Source organism: Otolemur garnettii, unplaced genomic scaffold (assembly GCF_000181295.1).
Source record: "Otolemur garnettii isolate 467f Iridium unplaced genomic scaffold, OtoGar3 scaffold00216, whole genome shotgun sequence".
NCBI classification, from domain to species: Eukaryota; Metazoa; Chordata; class Mammalia; order Primates; family Galagidae; genus Otolemur; species Otolemur garnettii.
Window position 1 is genome coordinate 872,599 of NW_003852611.1, and position 21,085 is coordinate 893,683.

At 37.8% G+C, this 21,085-nt stretch overlaps 1 protein-coding gene across 1 annotated transcript in view; it reads right to left on the reverse strand.

Moving 5' to 3' along the window:
* Positions 1-21,085, reverse strand: part of IL1RAPL2 (interleukin 1 receptor accessory protein like 2) — a 1,213,983-nt gene that overhangs the window by 264,219 nt on the left and 928,679 nt on the right. Inside the window, exon 6 of the mRNA XM_003801635.1 lies at positions 17,459-17,533. Within this exon, the coding sequence (XP_003801683.1) occupies positions 17,459-17,533 (75 nt within the window). The remainder of the gene's footprint in view (positions 1-17,458; positions 17,534-21,085) is intronic.

The following is a 21,085-nucleotide window of genomic DNA, read 5'->3' on the forward strand; positions in this document are numbered from 1 at the left end:
CAATGTGCTGGTTTTACACACAATCTGAAATGTTTTCATCAAACTGGTCGACATAGTCTTCACAGCATTTTCTTAGTTATTGTGTTAAGACATTTATATCATATACCTAGTAAATTTCACATGTACCCTTGTAAGATGCACCGTTAGCAAGAAGTAAATTTTCCTTTTGTTAAGCCGCTATGGTTTTGTGGTTACTTACTATCCTGGCCAGGCTTACTTACCCATACTAATGAAACCACTAAAGTTCCCTCCAATTAGAAGATTCTATAGCTCTTGATAACACTAAATGCAATCACATGGTTATTTCCAAAGTAAACCTGGATTTGGGAAATACAAGAAACTTACCGGAAGGCTACAGTGAGGGATGTTGCAAGCCATCTAAAATTTAGTTATCTTAGAAACTGAAAAATTCATTAACTTGTTTTTTTTTGACTTATTCATATATCTGTGCAGTGTTCATAAACACAAATGTGTATGCATTCATCAAACAGATATTTATTGAGCATCAAGTACTGTGCTTACTGCTGAGAAAGAAGTATTGAACAAAATACCTCATTATCAAGTTCACACTCTAGTAAAGAGAGGCAGACATATCAACAAATAAAGGTATGATTAAAAACTAATCATGCTAGGGCGGCACCTGTGGCTCAAAGGAGTAGGGCACTAGCCCCATATGCCAGAGCTGGCGGGTTCAAATCCAGCCTGGGCCTGCCAAATAACAATGACAACTATAACCAAAAAATAGCTGGGTGCTGTGGTGGGCACCTGTAGTCCCAGATACTTGGGAGGCTGAGGCAAGAGAATCACTTAAGCTCAAGAGTTTGAGGTTGCTGTGAGCTGTGATGCCAAGGCACTCTACTGAGGGTGACAAAGTGAGACTCTGTCTCAAAAAAAAAAAAAAAAAAGAGAGAGAGAGAGAGATTTCACAGTTTGGATAATTTTAGATTTCCAGATTAAGGATGCTAATGTGTGTGTGTGTGTGTGTGTGTACTCATTTAGGAAGGAAGATAATTTACCATACTTACTCTGAGACCGAGTTTCAAAATGCAATTGCAAGAAGGTATACTTGATGATTACCGAAATATATGGGAAAGGTAGAAATGAGCAAAAGTAGACAATTTACATTTGGAAAGATGTAAGGGTACCACTCGCCTTGCTTGAATGGAGGGAAGGGGGATAAAGGATAAAAATAAAGAGGCATTTTGAAATAGAGAGGAAGAAAACTGTAGCATTTTACAATGGCCTTGGCCTTTTCTCAGTGGCTTTGGCTATGACACTAGTTTTCAAATCCGTTAAATGAACAAAATTGCACTAAGTTTTGTTCTGCTGAGAATAAACACAATGGGATGGAGTTGGGACACTGAGATGAGTAGATTAAATGTAATATAATAATTCTTTTGAAAAATCTGAAGATGACTAATACAATTTGGCACATATAGACACATAGAATGCTGAGAAGAGACAAGGGCCTAATGGAACAATATAATCATGGACTTGCCCTTGACAAATAAGAAGTTCATTATTACTGTGCTATTTCTACATATTACATGAAGAGAGGGTCTCCCTCTCATCTTCTGCAAATTTCAACCTGTGCTCACTGCTATTGCCACTTTATTCCTTTTCTGTTGTTTTATTTACATGCCTGCTTTAAGAATTTTTTGGTAGTTTTATTTGTAATTTCTTTGAGGAACCCCCATACTATCGCCATAGTAGCTGCACTGCTTTACATTCCCACCAACAGTGTATAAAAGTTACCTTTTCTCTGAAATTTTGTTCTTTTTTGCCTTTTTGATAATAGCCATCCCAACTGAGATGTAACGATACTTCATTGTGTTGTGGTGTACGTTTTCCTGGCTAATTACCCTGATCATGTCACTATACATTTTATGTATTGAAACATCACTATGTACCACGTAAGTATGTATGATTATTATGTGTCAACTAAAAAACAAAATATAAAAAGAGCTCTTTGCCCTACACTCCCAGGAATTAACTCTGGGAACCAAAAAGTAAATGCAAGCAGAGTAGTACTCAGAAAAGTTTAAGAACTACTTATTTGATATACAAAGTGGTCACTCATGAGAACAGCACTCATTGGGTTAATACGCTAACTACTTGGCCAACAAAGGAAGGAAAAACACAGTAAGAAGTGATCAGATAGAGCACCCCTGCTTATACATTCATACATATATAATAGCAGAGTCATAGAAATTCTGAGCTATCTAATAATGGCCAGGCTAATAATCATTTATTCACTACTGATCTAGGTGATTCCTCACTAGCATGTTCAGTTAAACTGCCTGCGGGTGTCACAAAGAACCTTAATCACTGCACATGTCAACGGTTAATGTTATCTCACACTCATCCCACTTTACGGAACTATTAAAGAAATTAATTAAATGGTGCCTGAAAACATGCTTTGAGTTCCTTGGGGAATTATACTGCATAAATATGAGGTACTATTATTAAAGTTAACCCTTTCTCTTCTTTAATTCTTTTATGAAGTGTTAGCACAATCCTCTTTATTTCTAAAGCACTTTAACTTTTTCGTAATTGAGGTAAAGGAGTTTTCAAATGAAGCCTCGACAAAGAATTCCTTCTCCCTCATGGCAGGCCCCCACTCCACCACATGTGCACATTCTAAAAAGAATTGGAATCAGCCTTGAAATATACCATGATCAGCATCTCACCTAGTTAAAAGCTTATCATTAACAACTTGACTCTAAATGGCAAATCATCACCATAGCAATAGGCATAGTCTCAATACATTAGCAACAAAGGAAAATAAACCATGTGATATAGGTCCTCAGTGAGCCAGATTTGCTTTCCTGGTCTTGGAAAAGAAGTGTCTTATAAACATATGCACACTTTCACTATATATAAACTCTACTCCTAGGTTTATATCACATTTGTAATCAAAACTGAAACCTATTTATGGACTTGATACATATACTATTAGGTTCCATTGATTGCATTTGTTAGATAAAGTCCCCTCTATATATTAGTTCAATTTTTAAAATCAAATATTGGCCGAGACCAGACTGTTCCTATCAGAACTGGTGTTAGGCCAAGTTTATCCTCTACTGTTTTTGATGAAGTTCCTTTTTTCATTCAAAAAGTCTTTAAATGTCTATAATTTCCAGGTATGTCCTCTTTGGCATTGCCCTAAGCTCCAATTCTTTCCAACTTCCCTTTTCAGCAGCTATGCCGACAGTGGCAACACCTTCTCTTGTGTGAATCAAGTGCCAACTCTCATAGGACTACTTGTGCCACTCACTACCTTTGATCTTTCTGTATCCATTTATTGCCTGATTTCTGATGGCTTCTCAGCTTTTGACATTTCCACCTTGCTAGAAACCCAAGTTTGATATTTTCTCTGACTTAACCTATTTGCTCATCACCTGGCTTGGGTCTCTGCAACCTCTAAATTTCCAATCTTCATGTTGCCACCTTGACTATAAACTACTGGCTTTAGTTTCACAAATCTCTGAGATTTTAATCCAGGTCTCTTGCCCTTATTCCGTGTTGACTCTGATCTATAGACCTACCCACTGTAGAAGTACTGGAGATATTTAGGATAAGGATGGGAAGGGGGAAGATTTATAATGTCCTCTAAATCACAGCAACACATGGGTAGTATTAACAGGGCCAAATATTTATGTACCACTTCTGATATCTCTATTTAATTTCTGGAAATAGGTATTTCTAAAGGAGGAAAGGATCTTCCAACGTTTAAGCCCTGGCTGTATAAATAAAGCATAGAGGATAATTAAGGAAATTATCTAAAAGATGTAACACTATCCTTCGACATCAATTATGAGGACATTTAAAAATAGTTTATCTGTGAATGAACCAGAGGATATTTCTCTCAATTTTCTACATATTTACCTATAATATAAAATTCATCTTTATTTATATAAAATCATATCAAATATTTGAGTTGAAAGAATACTGAGTGCCTAAATAATTTTGGTTATCTTCTAGTTCTTGTTGCATTGTAGATGCAGTAAAAATGTGTAGCTTTATTTTGTTTTCTTCTCCAGATACTTAAAAAGCATCCATAATCCAGTAAATGGGATGGGTTAGAAGATGGACGTGCTGAAAAGTATTGCAAACCAATAGTATTGATACCAACACAAACAGAACATGTTTTTTGGGGGGGGGAATAGTACCCTCAACTGACACATTTACCAATTAATTCTAACAATGGACTTCCTTAACTTATGTTTTATTCTCAAATTTATCCTTCCTACACTAGAATGATGCAGGTGAATTTTTTTTTTTTAAATTTCAGAGTATTAAGAAGGAAGAAGGCAAAGGGAGGCCTACAGTTAACCAGGCTGTAGATCTACTTGGTCTGCTTGAGAAAACTTCTTTTGAGATCATCAAAATTGATACTAAAAAAGATAGGGGATTGGAAGCAGCCTCTCAACATTCTCTCCCAGGAAAAGAGGGAGAAACATCAGCAAACCACCACTCCATTTGCTCTACAAAGAAACAGCACTGCGACAGCGTGGGACACCAGGAGAGGAAAATATAAAAAGAATAGAAGGGAATAAAAGAAACAGGTGAAGGGGGAATTTTGCAGCACAGAGACAGAGACTGCACAGGAATGGCTCAGTGATCTGAGCTCCTGGGTGCCCAGTACCATCCCCCACAGACCCCAGCTGGGTTGGCCTGGGGACCAACCTGAATTTCTGAGTAGAGCTACCCCACTAGACAAAGGATGCCAAGGGGGACAGACAGCAGCTGGGGCCACCCTGAACTGGCGGGTGAACGATGAGAATCTGGGATGGGGTGGGAGGGAACAAATCATCAATTCATAGCTTCCCTAAACCATAGCCAAGGACCTGAAACCAAACAGCTCCCTCCTAAAGCACAGGTGGATCTCTCCTAAAGCACAGGTGGATCTGGGCAAGGGTATTGGTAGAGATGGGGCCCAGAAGGCTGCCACACATCAGGGAGAAAACAGGCTGCTTCCCCAATTCGGCAGGGCACAGGAGGGGCATGGAGAACACCGTAACTCTGGGGCTGCTGGTAACCACACCAGCCCCACCTGGCACAGTTTCCCAAAGGTTCTGAAGACCAGAAGGTTCATTGTGCCACATAGTAGGCTTGGGTTCTGCCTTTGGAATGAGCTACAACCTCTGAATCATCCTTTGGTTTCCACGAACAGATTGGTGTAGTCCTGTTCCCCACACCACCATGGACCTCCTTCTGGATTCCAGGCCCATCTCGGGTCACGGAATTTCAGTACCCACCCCAGCCTAACCACTGAGGTTCCCTCTCCGAAACTCAAGAGCATTCAGTATCCACACTAGGTCTGCAGCACCAACCCTCAAACTCCAGTGCTGCACCCAGCCCACAGGGCCGGCCCCAGAGCTTCTGCTACCAGAGCTGAGCTGGAAGTTCTCTCCCAAATTTCTAGCGGGGAGATTATTGAACACTGGAAACAGCTAGGGTCAGCAAAGAAAATGGGCATCCAGCAGCTTCCAATTACAGCTGATACTGAAGCGCCATCTAGTGATCGTTCCCTATTTGAACCCAACAAAAATAACTCCAAGGAAGAGGTATTTTAACCCTTTAGTTTACTAAAGATAAAAAAACAGAACACACACGAGAAGGAACCAGCAAAAGAACCTTGGCAATATGAAAATGATGAACAGAACAACTCCCCCAAGGAATCACAATGGAGATACAGCAGAAAATTCAATGATTTTCTAAAGAAATCATTGAAATTACAGAAATGGAATTGGGAACATGGATGGCAAGTAAGATGAACAGAATTAAAGAGAAAGTTGAAAACCAGAAAAAAAGGAAGTCCAAACAATGTCTCAAGAAATTATCACAGTTCAAGAGAAAGTCACCAAGGAGCTGGACAAAATTAGGAAGGATATAATGGAGCTTAAAGAATTGAAAGACTCATTCAGGGAGTTTCAAAACATAACAGAGAGCTTCAGCAAGGGATTAAACCCTGGTGAAGAAAGAATATGAATTTGAAGGCCAGACTGTCAAGCTAACCCAGCATTTAAAGAGACAGAAAAGAATAGAACAAAAGCAGACTAATCTCTTAGAGAGATGTGGGACTATGCAAAGCATACCTATATGAATTATAGGTGTCCCTGAGGAAGAAGAGAGTCCCCAAAGCATGGAAGGTCTAATTGAAGACATTGTCTTTGAGAATTTTCCAAAATTCACTAGAAACCTAAAACATCTAGTATTACATGGATATTGAACTCCAGGAAGACTGAATTCAAATAGAGAATCTCTTAGACACATTATAACTAACCTGGCCAAAATCAAAATGAAGTAAATTCTTCAAGCAGAGTAAATTCTTCAAGCAGCTACCTGGAAGCAACACCTGACCTACAAGAGTAAACCCAAGGTCTCAGCTGATATCCAGAAACCAGAATGAAAGAGGCCTTAAACTTCAGTCTTCTTAACTACCAGCCCAGGATTCTGTTCCCTGAAGAACTAAGCTTTATATTTCATGGTGAAATCACATCTTTCCCAGCAAGAAAACTCTGAGGAAATTTGCCACAACTAGATCTTCCTTGGAGGAAGTACTCAGATCACATGGAGACACCTCAAAAGAACTACAAGTAGACCTATCATCTGGTCCTGCAATCCCTCTACTAGGGATCTACCCAAAGGGGAAAAAAAGACATTTTATAAAAAAGACACCTGCACCAGAACATTCATAGTAGCACAATTCATACCTGCAAGTAGAAATGACCCAAATGCCCATCAATTCATTAATGAATTAATAAGATGTGGTGTATGTACACCATGGAATACTACTCAGTCACAGACATGCACACACACACACACACAGAGAAATGGTGACCTAGGCTCTTTCATGGCAATCTGGTTGGAACTGGAGACCATTCTCCCAGGTTAAGCACAGCAAGAATGGAAAAATAAACAGCACATATATTCAGTACTAAATTGGACCTAGTTGCTCAACACCTATAAGTTCATAGGGAAGAAAATCTCAATGAAATTTAAGTGGAGGGGAGGGGGAGAAGGGAATGAGTAAATTCCTACCCAGTAGGTACATTGCAGGGGTATATCATATACTTTCTGGGACAAGAACACACCTATAACTCTGACTTTATCCACACAAAAGCAAACTATGTAACCAAATCATATGTACGCCTATAACAATCTCAAATTTAAGAAAATGTTGACAAGGTAAAAATGTTTTAGGTTACATGGATCAATTTTGTATGAGTCCTATAGTGTACCCATCGTCCAAATGGTGTTCATAGCAGCCATTAGGTAGGTTTTGCCCTGCTCCTCCTCCCCCTCTCCCTTGATTGATTTCCACTGAGTTGTACATCCCTCTGTACACATGTGTGTTCTAGATGAACTTCTTGATCTGTGTTCAGATTCTGGCTTACATGTAACTTTCTGGCTATTTAAGTATACTTGTACAACCCTCCAGAAAACTTTTCTGTACTGCCTTATGGTTCATAGCCAAGTTTCAGGCATGGTAGAGCTATTATTTCAGTAATGGTATTGATAATATTTTATTTTAATTTAATTTTAAAATATTATGGGGTACAAGTGTTCTAGGTTACGTGGATTGCTTTTGTAATACTTCAGTCCTGGCTATAGGTGTGCCTATCATCCAAATAGTGTTTCTTGTACCCATTAGGTAGGATTTTTTCCCCACCTTCTTTCTTTCTCCTCCCTGGTTGATATTCGCTGAGGTTAACTTCCCTCTGGGTACATGTGTGCTTATCGGTTAGTCCCAATTTAATAGTGAGTGATTGTGTTGTTTGTCTTTCCATTCTTGAGATACTGTGTTTAGAAGAAAAGTCTCCAGTTGTATCCACCTTGTCACAAAGGTATTAATTCTTCTTTCTATGGCTGAGTTGTGTTCCATAGTATAATGACCCTTTTTTTCTTTACTGTTACTAGTGTAAAGTCAATTTTATCTGACATGAGAATGGCCACTCCTTATTTTGGTTTCCATTTTCATGGAATATTGTTATCCATTCCTTCATCTTACATATGTATGAGTCTTTGTGGGTTAGATGTGTTTCCTGGAGACAACAGATATTTGGGTTTTATTTTTTCATCTGATCAGCCAGCCTATGTTTCTTGAGTGAGGCATTCAGACCATTCATGTTGATGATTGATAGAATTGATAAGCAAGAAGCTGCTCTGTTCATCCTGTTGGGTATATATTATTGCTTTGTTTTACCCTTTGTGCTATTGTTTCATATAAGCTCTGAGCTTTGGCTTTTGAGTGGTTTTCCACTGGAGGGTGTCTATTGTATTGATCCATGTATAATGCAGTTCTGACTATTTTTCCTGCAGGGCAGGTCTGGTCATGACAAATTCCCTCAGAGTTTGCTTGTCTAGAAAAGTGTCTATTTCTCCTTCATATATGAAACTTATTTTTGCATGATTCACAATTCTGGGCTGGCAATTGTTCTGTTAAGAAGACAGAAGATGGAACCCCTATCCCTTCTGGCTTATCAGATCTCAGTTGAGAAGTCTGCAGTTAACCTGATGGATTTTCCCATTAGTGTTTTTGCCTCACAGCTCTCAGGAGACTTTGCTTTGTTGTCTGTGACCAGTCTGATGACTATGTGTCTTGGTGATTGCCTCTTTGCAATGGATCTCCTGGATGTTCATTCAGCTTCATGTATCTCCAAGAGGACCAAGGAAATTTCCCTCAGTTATTCCCTCAAAAAAAGTTTTCCAGCTCTTAGGAATTTTCTGTTTGACCCTCAAGGATGCCTATGATTCTTATATTTGCCCACTTTACAAAACCCCATATTTCTTGTAGGGTTTGTTCATGTCTGTTAATTATCTGTTATTTAGTTTTGACTGATTGAGTCAATTCAAAGGAGTTGTCTTTAAGCTCTGAGATTCTTTCATCTGCCTGGTTTAGTCTATTCTTAAAACTTTCCACTGTATTTTGTATTCCTTAAATAAATTTTTAATTTTGAGAATTTCTAATTTCCTAATATGTTGTACTCTTTGGTGAATTTTTCATTCATTTCCTGAATTGTTTTTCTACTTTTTGCTTTTCCATTTTCTCTTGGATGTCACTGAGCATCCTTAAAATTCATATTTTTAATTCTTTATCTGTTATTTCAATATTTTAGTTTTGGCTGCTTTCCATTGCTATAAAGCTGATGTTACCTTTTGAGAGTGCCTTTTATTCTAATTTTTCATACGTCCACAGTTCTCTCACTGATTCCTTCTCATCTGGGGCAGATGCCATTTCTTATTCTTGGATTTTATTTATTCAGCTCAGGCTTTGTCTCCCCCTCACTCATAAGGAGTATTTGTAGCCTATGTTGAATAAGAATCTTTGGCTTTGTTTATGGGTGCTTTTATGGAGGTCTAGGTTTGGGGAGGATGCCTTGGTTATAGAAATCCTTAATGTGACAGTTTTCTTCGTTGCTGGTTGTTTGTAGGCTGGGGCAGTGTTGAAGCTATATAAGTGGATAGATTCCCTGTCTCTCTCTAATGAGGGAGGGTGGAAGTCTTTGAAATGCTTTTTCTTTCTCAACTCTGTGGTCTTCTTAACAGTGTGAATTGTACTGGTATGCCAAGCTTAATCTTTGATACAGTATTGTGATACCCTGTATAACTCATTCAGTAAATGTTGTGCAAATTGAACTCCCTGACTGTAGATGGCACTTGCTGAAACAAAATAAGCTTCTCTGTTGTTTTAGGGACCTGTGACCAGCTCCAGCCCTCAGCAGAAGCACATGAATGCCCTAGGTGGTGTAAAGGGCCGTAGATCCTCCTTATGAGTCCTTGTTCTCCAAAACAGCAGAGTCAAGAAGGAGAGTAAGGCTGAATGGGGCTGGGTTGGGTGAGACTTCCTTCACACTCCATAAAAGTTGGTAAGGTGCCTGTTTCAGTGGGGGTCAAAAGTCTACTCCCAGCCTACTGGGAAAAGTTGCCAAGCAGGAGCCCCAACCAGTCAGAAATCTGGTTATGGAGGCAAGGGCCAACTGAGATCCACAATCTGGCAGTTTGGAGTGTTTCATCTTCTTCCCCCTCCTATGTTCTGCAGTCTCCCTCCAGCATCTGCTGGCAAGCAGGACCTCAAACTAGCTGCGCTCCCCAGCAATAGCACTGTAGGCTGAAAGCTTTCCCATCTAGGATCCTGCCCTGAGCTGAGAGTATGGCTTTCCTGTGGGGTGAATGCTGCTCCATGAGTACACCGTGACTGGGAACCATACTGTGCTCTTTTCAGTTCAGCTCCCGTGGGCTACCTTGCCTCCCAAGATTAGATCACAAATATCCCCTCTGTGCTCTTAAGCAACACAGATGAGTATGAGACATGGTCTGCAGGTCCCTGGGTTCCCAGAGATCAATCCCTGTCCATGTCAGGGAGAAGTGCACTGGTCTCAAGTTGTCTACTGGGTGCTCAAGCAGGTTTGATGTCCCTCTACTTCAGGATGTGCCCTATTCTGATGGAGCAGCTGGATAAAGCAGCATAAGGAAGGGATGTTGAACAGGGAGCTCACAGTCTGAGCATCCCTTATTCTTTTGCAGTGCCTTAAGAGGAAAAGTTTGAGCCCTACTCCTTGTAGAATCCCCAAGAGAGCAGAAGCAGTAGCTCCTGAGAGACCTGGCTCAAGCATCTCTCTTGGCAGCCATGGGTGGGGGAGGAGAATTAGAGCAAAAGTGTCTAGAGGATAGGTAGCACTATTTTGTCTCCGTTGCTCTCTCCAGAAGGTAGCAAACCTAGAATGCTCAGATTCTGGGGTCATGCAGAGCCCCCAGGACCTCTCAGCCTCTGTGGTTCCCACAGTCTGGCCTGGAGATGGGAAATGTTTGTGTGGAAACAAGCAAGATTAAAACTGAGGATCTGAAGCCCTATGGAGAAGACAAAGGTATATGGTGGGTGGGGAAGCAATATGGTACCTGCCATCTCAGCTCTGGTCTGTGGCAATGGGAAGCAGCCAAAGGGGGCTGGTAGCCTGGTGCTTTGTCCTCAAGAAGCTCCCAGTTCACTGATGACAGGAGCTTTGGGGCTTGGGAGGGTACCCTCCTTTCACTCTCTAGCAGCTCAGAAACATGCTGGCTGCCAGAGATGTGAGGGAGGGAGAAACAAACATCTCCGTCTGCTGTTTTTGCTGGACTCCAAACCTCTCGAGGTTTGACCTCTGACAATATCTTGCTCCCTGTTCTTCTCTGCAACTCCTTCCCTAAAATCTCTTTGTAGGTTCTACTTTAACTTCAGAATTACACCTGACCTATGATTGTTTATCTTTTCTTTCTCCTCTAAAATTTTCCCTTCTCTCTAAGACAGTCTGACAGCTGGTGTCTTTGGTCAGCCATCTTCCTAGCTCTTTTGTTAATATGATTTTGGTGTCCCTATTAGACTGATAGCTTTTTTCTAGGATAGAGTTTGGGGCCTCAAATAATGTTGCCATATACAGCATGCTATAATAAAAAATTATGTAAACTTTGGAGTCAAACGTACCTGGTTGAAATTTCATCTCTGTCACTTACTAAATATGTAGACTTAGGAAAACTTTTTTACCTTTCTGAGGCTAAGTTTCTTCACCTGCAAAATGGTTCAATAATATATATTACTACCATGAGCTCTTATGAGGAATAAGATAGCATATGTGCAAAGGCCTATTGCAGTTCCTAGTACATAGAAAATTCTCAAATGATTTTAGTTCCATGTATGTAAAATCATGGTTTGGGCATGAAAAAGATGAAATACTGTCAACATTATATCAATATCTCAATAGGGCTTAAGCTTAAACAATGATTCCAAATACCAAAAGTCCTTACATACATGGAGGAGTGGTCAACAATCACGCTATTTAAGACATGTTCATAATCAACTTGTTACATTATAATCAAATATTTAGCAAACTCTTAACTTTTTTTTTCTATCTCATTCTTAAAAGTCTCAAAAGAAGTAGATCTAAGTAATAGAAACTTAGACAAAGTAAGGGAAGCAGTTTCTGTCTCTATCATTAATATTGCAGCCAACTCTTAGGGAAAGGCTTGTGCCCAGATTTTCCAAAGTTGTAAATAATGCACATGTTATACAATCTGGGCAAAAGATTTTCAGTTTGGGGTAGCCCATGCTAAGCTTGTGCGTGTTAGCCTGAATAAATAGATTTTTTGGAAACAACTCACTAACCCTAGAATGTCTATGAGGGAAAGGGAACACTGCCATGAACCGGCTCCAATTAAGTGTGCCAAGAAAGCTGAGTGAGTTCATGCTACCCTCTTTTATCCTCTCCAACTCTTCAAAGTGCTCAGCTATTCAAGATTACATGAAGGTTTTTAAAGGAGTTATTTGAAAATAAGAGGACTGGGAGATAATACAAAAGATAAAAAGAAATCTCTTGCTACCACCATTAGATACACAATTCATATCCCAAGTCATGACTCCAGCTAACAAAATAGTCATGTATTGCTATTTATTGACAATAATTCCAGTTTGATAGTTTAGCTCAACTGGTTGGTGACTAGCTTTGGCTTGTTTATTCTATGTAACCTTTAGAAAGTGTTGACTAAGTTTGCTAAAGTGAACTGAGCCATGCAGATCATAAGTTTCCATTTTTAATATTTGCTGTATTGAAGCAAATTAGTAGACAATTTATGATTGTTCTATCTTTAATAATTCTTAATTATTTTCAAATAAACCTAGCAACTGGGTTGAGGTTAGAGAGCTATTTCATTGTACTGAGTGAAAGCCTAAGTGCCCAGAACTTTTAATACACGGCTAATACATGAAGTCCTGGCACACACAAAAAAGTCACTTTCCCTTTTCCCATCTCTGGTTTGGCGGTTATCATATTACATTGCAATTCTGCTTACACATCTGTCTTCCCCACTAGACTGAGAACTCCTTAAGGCCAAGGACCTCCTTTGATTCACCTCAATATCTCCGGGATCTATGCTGTTTGACACTCAGTGAGAATTCAATATATGTGTTACATAAATAAAGTTTAAGGAAACAGATTTGGCTGAATAGCTAATTTCCTAATTTGGGGCTCAATTAATTTTTTTTTGTAGTCTAGTCCTGAGTATTGAATTAAATGCTATATTTTGATTTATTCTCTTGCAAAGTCTTTTATAGTGGTCTCTTAGGTAATCTGATATAATTTTCAGTAGAAACTGATGTGCTGGGAAATCAATTTTAGATGAAGATTAACACTCCATATACACATAGAGACAGTTTGAGACAGCACGTAATATGGTTATGAAATATGAATTTGAATAGCCTGTAAATATAAAATAAATTCTGAATGAGAATACAAAAGAAAGAAAAACTCTTTTATACTCTATGAGATTCACCTAGAGATGTACTATTGGCTTTCTGAAACTCTGAATTAATCTAATTAGCTTGCACTATTTTACTGTTCTGGGTTTTTCTGATCTGCCTTAGGCCCCCAGGCCCTCTTTTTGACTCGTCAACAATGAAAGGGAAAGTAAACAGTGTTTATATTTATTTTCTATATAACACTGCCTTGCTTATTTTAATTCCTAGGAAACTTCCAAGAAGAAAATTATCATCATCAGTGAGAAGAACAGAGCACGTTTTCAAATTCACCCTTAATTAAAATTAGATGGCAGATCTCAAATCTTTGCAACCAAATTAGCTCAGGCTTTTTCAGAGCTGCTAGGAGTGTGTTAGAGATTGTAAAGCATGCATTTGGGTCCTATAGAAAACAAGGTATAAGAAAGGTTCTACTTATCATGCATACATTTCAAAAGGGGCACATGTGTCTATGACATTTTAATACTGTGGCATTAAAGGTACAATATAAATTAACATATGGTAATATGGTGTTGTTTTTGTAGAAAAATCATTGAAAATATATTTCTTTTCTTGGCTAAAAAGAGAATTAGCCCCAGTATAGTAAAGGTTTATTTTTTAAATTTAAAGGTAAATTTACCTTCAGAAAGAGAAAATAAATGGAGGAAAACAGGATCAAATTGGATTTTTGTGTGTGTTTTATACACTGTTTTATCTTTATATTTCATACCTTACTACAGGCAATTTTAGCTACATAGGCTTGCTTTGTGAGAGCAATGGTTTTCAGATTATTTTGTTAAGAATGTGTTTATCATCTTGAAATATGTGGTTATTTGGTTAAGATTAATCTTCTTTCAGCATCACAATGTGAACATAATTTAGCAACACCAAACTGTCATCACTATGTCAGCAAAAACATATGTAAATTTCTAGAACCTTGCAGTTGACTAATGGATTATACTATAGGAGCAAGAAATTCAAGATGTTTATTTTCCTCCAGAGACACAACAAAATATCTGTACTCATGCTAACTCCATGTACTAAAAAGTATTTATTTGTACTGAAATTTTTCCTTACTGGATTGCCTTTAGAAATATCTAGAATTGTGAAAGGCGTGTAACTCTCAAACAAACACATAAACAATTATTACAGATCTTGTTTTCTAAAACCACTTTAAAGCTGGTATACAAGTATTTCCCACACATTTCTTATTTTATATAAAATGGCTGCATTAGATACTCATGGCTAGGAAAAATATAATTGAGAATTCTCTAGACTAGAGAAACTAATTAAGGTTTGTTTTGGTTGTCTCTTATGGCTTAACAAAATATCCTTGACTTAGTCGCCAATGACAACCATTTGTTCATGACTTTTGGGGTCAGAAATTTGAGAAGTGTTTGGCTCGGTGGCTTGTCTCTGCTCTGCAGGGCATTAAGACAGGGCAGCTGGGGCTGGAAGATCCATCTCATGGCTGATGCCTTTGTGCTACTCGGCCTCTCTCTCTCTCCACATGGTATCTCTTCCTCTAATGCATCTCTATGGGGCTTGAGTGTCAAGCAACCCAGTGGTTTCAGAGCAGACCAAGAAACCAGGACAGAAGTTGCATGTTTCTTTCCACTCAGCTTCTGATATCTCTGAACATCACTTCTGCCATACTCTGTATGGTTGAGCATGTCCCTAAGATCAACTCAGATTCAAGGAGCAGGGAATAAAAAACCATGTTTAGATGGGAGGAGTAGCCAAAAAGTTGTGGCCAACTTTAATCTACCACAATTTTGTCTAAAATTTTAAGGGATGGGATTTGGAAAACCCAAAGTTGGTAACATGCCTGGCCTTTTGGATTAGACGCTTACATTTTTTGGCAGTTTTAATTGAGGCCTACTTTGAGAATGTTTAAAGCTGAATGTTGACATTTCATTGCCAATTTCTGAAAGTTTTCCAGACATAGACAGGGATGTCCAATAGCCTCAGTTATCTTTCTCCATCTCTTTTCTATACCTGCAGTTTTCTAAACTCTCATCAATCAGACTGCAGACCTCCCACTGACCCTGAGGAACTCCTTGACATTTATAGTGCTTCTAATGTGACCTTACTATTGAGTAGGAGAGCACCTTAAAAATGATTTCCAAATGTGAATAACTGGTGCTAAGTAAATCTGTGGAAAAGTTAAAATCACTTTTAATCAACTAAACACTTGCTCCTTGAAGTGCCAAAGATCTGATTAGACTGATTTTGCTTTACTTTCTCTGGATTATATGGTGGTTTTAACATTTCAGAAAAACAACCTTTCTGGCATGTCAAATGGACATGTCTCCACCTTTCTGTCTATCAGGTTGTTTTCACTTTGTGTTACAAACTAAAAACTGAAAACTTCAGCCTTATGTCTAATATAAATTAGAAGTGAATTATTTTAGTAATTGTAGGGTGGTAGTGGTGGTAGGGTATTTTGACATATATACCTATGTTGGAATACATATTTATACAAAACACACATCTCACAGATGTCCTGAAGAGCACAGACATGTGTCACACTCAGTGAAACTGAAGGAAATGCATCCCTATGTAAGAGTCCCTCTCCTTGCTTTAAGAGCAGTACTTCTCAAACTTTTCTGTTGAAGTGTGACTAATGACAGAGAAGAATAAAGGGAATATCTCCCTAGGGGCCACAAACACAAAATTTACTCATGCTTTATTTGAAATACTAGCACAAATTCCGCTTTCTTCTACTTAATATGTAAGTTTTCATATAAAAACCATTTATCTATTTGAATCGCCATATAAATTAATGATACACGATCAGCATATTGTATGGTTTCATGTGACTCTGGCAAACCCCAAGGTACTCACAGCATATTTTTATCTCAGTTTGAGATGGAGATATATAAGTAAAAGTTATTGGGGAATAAGGGTGTTAATACATCTAGATTCAGTTCCAACAAAATAGTTTATTTTGACCGAAAAATTATACATAGGTTGTAGGTAGAGTCATAATCTAGTACTTCCACATTATTTATAAAATATGTATTTTATCACTTCTACAGTCCACTTTTGACAACCTGTTTATTATCATTATTTTTTGACAACATGTTTAATATTTTCTTTTCTTCTTGTTTTAAAATCCATAATTTTGATACACATATTGCTAAGCTGCAATTAAAAACAACGATGTGCTATGTTTTATTTTGGAGAAATGAATAGGCTCTTAAGAATATGATTTTCTTTCTCCAATTTTCAAGATGGAAATAAGCCTCTCACTATCCAAGTTGGATTGTAAAGATCAAAAATTGAGTCAAAAGCTTCCAGAGTGAGTGAGATATTGGAGCCAGTTGGTCTTCCCCGGCTGGATAATTGTTCAGTACCACTATGATCACAACTTTCAATAAATCGTATACCCCATGTAAGCCTAATACGTTTCCAGCATATTAGTTCTCTTGTGGTTGTCTTGTTTAGAATTGAAGAAATTAGGAACACTAGGATGAAACCCAAGATAGATGAAAGCTCGTAAATGTTAATAGACAGAGTTTAGATTAAAGGCCACAGTTTGAAAGAGATCTTAGCAGCCCTCTGAATTTCAAGCTTATAGTATTTGAAATTACAAGGATTAGTGGTAGGGGACTTTAAAAAGAGGCTTAACACCATATGTCTGTAAAAAGTAGCACCCATAAATCAACTTGCTAGTTTTTCCTAACACCATATGATTCATAAATATTCAGAATCCCAACCTAAAAAGAAGTTTTAACTATCCCTGGATTGGGCCATTGGAAATAATGTTATCAAATCATTTTAAAGGCTGAACTGAAGGGCTGTCTTTTATTTTAAGGCGTGCTTGCTCTTCAAGAGATAATATTCTCCATATAAAAAAATTTTGGGTTGACATATATGAAAAGTTTTCTGCACCAATAACCAATGCAAGACAGTCATGAATCTATCAATCACAGAGTTAAAAAGCTCTCTCATACAGCACACTTAATACCCAGTGTAACCAATTAGTATAACCATTCCTTGATGCAATACAAACTCATTTCCTTAAACTGCTATTGCACTGAACTCCAGGGTTATAAATGAGCAGAACACAAATTGATTTGCATGTAATAACAGTGGCAATAAACCCTTCCTGGTTCATGCAATTTTCTCCATCTGTTAACAGAGAGCAAGTTTAGGATCTATTATTCCCGGAAGGGGACTTACCCAGCTGGACATCTATAACACTGGGATGATTCTCCATGGGGAACAATGGCTTTGGAGGCTTGTCTGTGAGTAAAGCTAGAAAAGAAAATGAAAGAAAGTAATGGAAAAATTGAGATAAATTACAGGATAAGGAAGATTCTGTCATGTATGATATTTAATGTTTATAGACTTGATGGTGTGTAAACATTTATTAGACAGCGTTTCTACTTGAGTTGTTACTCTATCCATACAATATCCATTTCCCAGCCCATTTAGAGCACCATTGATTTACTGTAAGTAGGCCATTTTGGCAGCTACATTTTCCAACAAGATCAAACAAATAGACTATTTGGGGTGGTTTTTCTAAGCTTGTAAGTATAAAGATATACAGGTTTTAAAAGTATAATTGAGAAACATTAAATCCCTACATCTGTTTTGTAGCACCATTTCTCAGTGAAATATAACCCTAATAGACATTTCTAGTGGCACGAACCTTCCAGGCCTCTGACTCATCCTCTACTCTATACTCCAACCACCAAAACTGCATAATAAAACACTGGTATTTTCCTTAGGATAACCCATCAAAAATGCTGATTAAGGCTTGGCACCTGTAGCTCAGTGGCTAGGGTGCCAGCCACATACACTGGGGCTGGCGGGTTCGAATCCAGCCCCGGCCTGCCAAACAACAACAACAAAAATTGCTGGGCGTTTTGGCGGGCATTTGTAGTCCGCACTATTTGGGAGTCTGAGGCAAGAGAATTGCTTAAGCCCAAGAGTTTGAGGTTGCTGTGAGCTGTGACGCCATAGCACTCTACCCAGGGCAACATACTGAAACTCTGTCTCAAAAAAAAAAAAAAAAAGCTGATTAAGCATTTTTTCCCACCAAGTCCTATGCTAGGTGCTAATGGGAAAAAGAGGTAAAATCCTTATTCTTGCCCTCAAATTTATAATCTAGGACTATGAGCACAGGACTAGCATACCAAAATATACTGGAATATAACCTAGTAAAACTTGTAGTGTTGAAGCTATTAGACTACATATTAGGAGGTAAAGAAATGGAGAAAGGAGAGATTAACATTGACCAGCAGGGTTGGGGAACGTTCTATGAAGAAATAGATATGAACCTTAAAGGACAGAAAAGATTTGGAAAGGCAGAGAGTAAGAAGAGGAAATTCAGGGAAGATTAGCAACACAAACCAAGGCACAGAGATAGAAGTTGACAAGCACAGTGTGTTTAAAGGAAAGTGGGCTGGAGAGAAGGGGTTGTGTGAACATCCTGAATTGGAAATGAAACTATATAGATAGGATAGGGCTCAATTCTGGAGGATCTGGAGAAATACTCAGAGGAATTTGGACATATTGTGGTAAGCTAAAATTCATTGTATAATAGATTCTTGGAACAAAAAACAAATGACTCAAAGGAAGTGCTAACAATGATTAGCTTGATATATAGGATGGGCTGGAGAAGAAAAAACTAGTTAAGAGGATGAAGTAACAATGCTGCAATATTGGGAGGGGGGTTGAAGAGTCAGAGCTATGAGTTAGAAGAAATTTAGAGAAAGAGGGGACAATATGAGCGGCTTCTAGAAGAAAGAAATGAGAAGATTTGGCATAAAGATACATAATGTCATATGTATTGCTGTCATAAAAAGACCCTTATATCAAATTATTATTTATATCTCAAATTCCTATTAACTGTTCCCAGATTTATGTCTTGCTTCCACTATCCAACTATATTCTTGCCTACTAAAAAGATATATTTTATACTTTCTAATAATTCACAGCATAGGGTTAGGCTATAAGGTAATCATTAAACAAACCATCATTAATTGACTGGTTTAGGAAATCCCTAAGAAAAGAGCTTTACAAAATATTAGCTTCCTCTTCCTGATACCTTCAACTGCCTGAAACAGGAAACTTTTAGTATATTAATTGTTCTCATTTTTTTAAGAAATCTTTAGTGATGGCTTACAACATGTGTTGCCCTTATGGAAATGAACATTTTTGTTTTCCCTAAGGTGATCTGACGTAATTGAGATAGACCTACTTGTATGACATCTAGTCTTCATTTCATAAATACTACAGCTACTCTTTGCTCTTTAAATATTATTAGAACCATTAGGAACATATTTTAAACAAAATTTATATATATGTAGAATTCAAAATCCAATCATATCAGATGTTCACTTTCGTTATTGTAGTTTGCTATTGTTCATAGTTGTGAAATATTGGAAACAAGCAAATGTCCATCAGTTGGAGACAGGTTAAAGAAAACTGTGGTGATTTCATATAATGATACATTATGATATGGTTGTTTAAAGGAATTAGGTGAATTTGTACATTTGATATAAAAATATTTCCAAGCTATACTGTTTAATAAAAAAATCAAGGTTTGAAATTGTATGCATTTTAAACAACATATATGTGTATATTTAAACTATTTGTTAGAATAACATATATGCATATATAAATTCATTTATGTAAATATGGAATATTTCTAGATGGATACATAAGCAACAGATAATAGCGGTTTCCTGTGAGAAGTACAAGTGGATGGCTAGATGGCCAAGGAATGGTGAGGGGTGAGGAAGGGCAGTATGGGGCAGGCAGAAGGAATATTTACTCTTCACTATATACCTTTTGGGTATTTTGAAGCATATACATATATTGTGTACTTAAAACATGAATAAAATTGAAATTAAATCAAATCTAGCCATGTTACACGTAATTTATTAAAAAGTTATTTTGGGTGGTACCTATAAGCTCAGTGGGTAGGGTGCTACCCAGCCCGGGCCTGCTAAACAACAATGGCAACAACAACAAAAATATAGCCAGGTGTTGTGGCAGGTGCCTGTAGTCCCAGCTACTTGGGAGGCTGAAGCAAGAGAATTGCTTAAACCTAAAAGCTGTGAGCTGTGACACCATGGCACTCTACCCAGGGCAATAGCCTGAGACTATGTCTCAAAAAAAAAAAAGTTATTTTGGTTTCTTTGTAAAGTTATTGTTAATGTGCCTTACACATCCGAATTATAGACCCTTAGTTTGCTGGAAACTATTCTTAAACAATCTTATTGTCAAATATTTCATACCTCCAAATAAATTAACGAGAATGTGATAGATGGGAAACAAATGTATTTCATGTATAGAGATGATGATCTTGTTCTACTTTCAAGCAGGATATGAATTCGGGGTCATTATAGTCTCCTACTCTTATCTCTCACAATAGAATATGGATATATTTACTCTGATTTTATTATTGTTAAACGCCAATTAATGAGGTGACATTTGTTAATATTAACAATAATTTTAAGTGCCTTACATTTATAGGTAGTTCAAAATTTTCAAAGTGCTTTCAGGTACATTAGCTCATGTGATCTACCCAATGACCTCAGAAAGTAAAGAAGGCAGTTAGAATTGTGGCTAATTTAGTGATGAAACTAAATGAATCTCACATTGTCTCATTTGGTGCCCCCTTGTAACCAAAAGCTCCAATTTGCAGGATGGACAGAAGTTGTAGGCAGGAGACAGACAGGTAAAGAGATCAGTATTGAATCAATGGTTTTAGCCTCTTTGACTCCACACTATTAATTAAGCTAAAGTCTCCTAGACCATTGGAAATGGACTCATAAACTGCCAACTGAAACATTA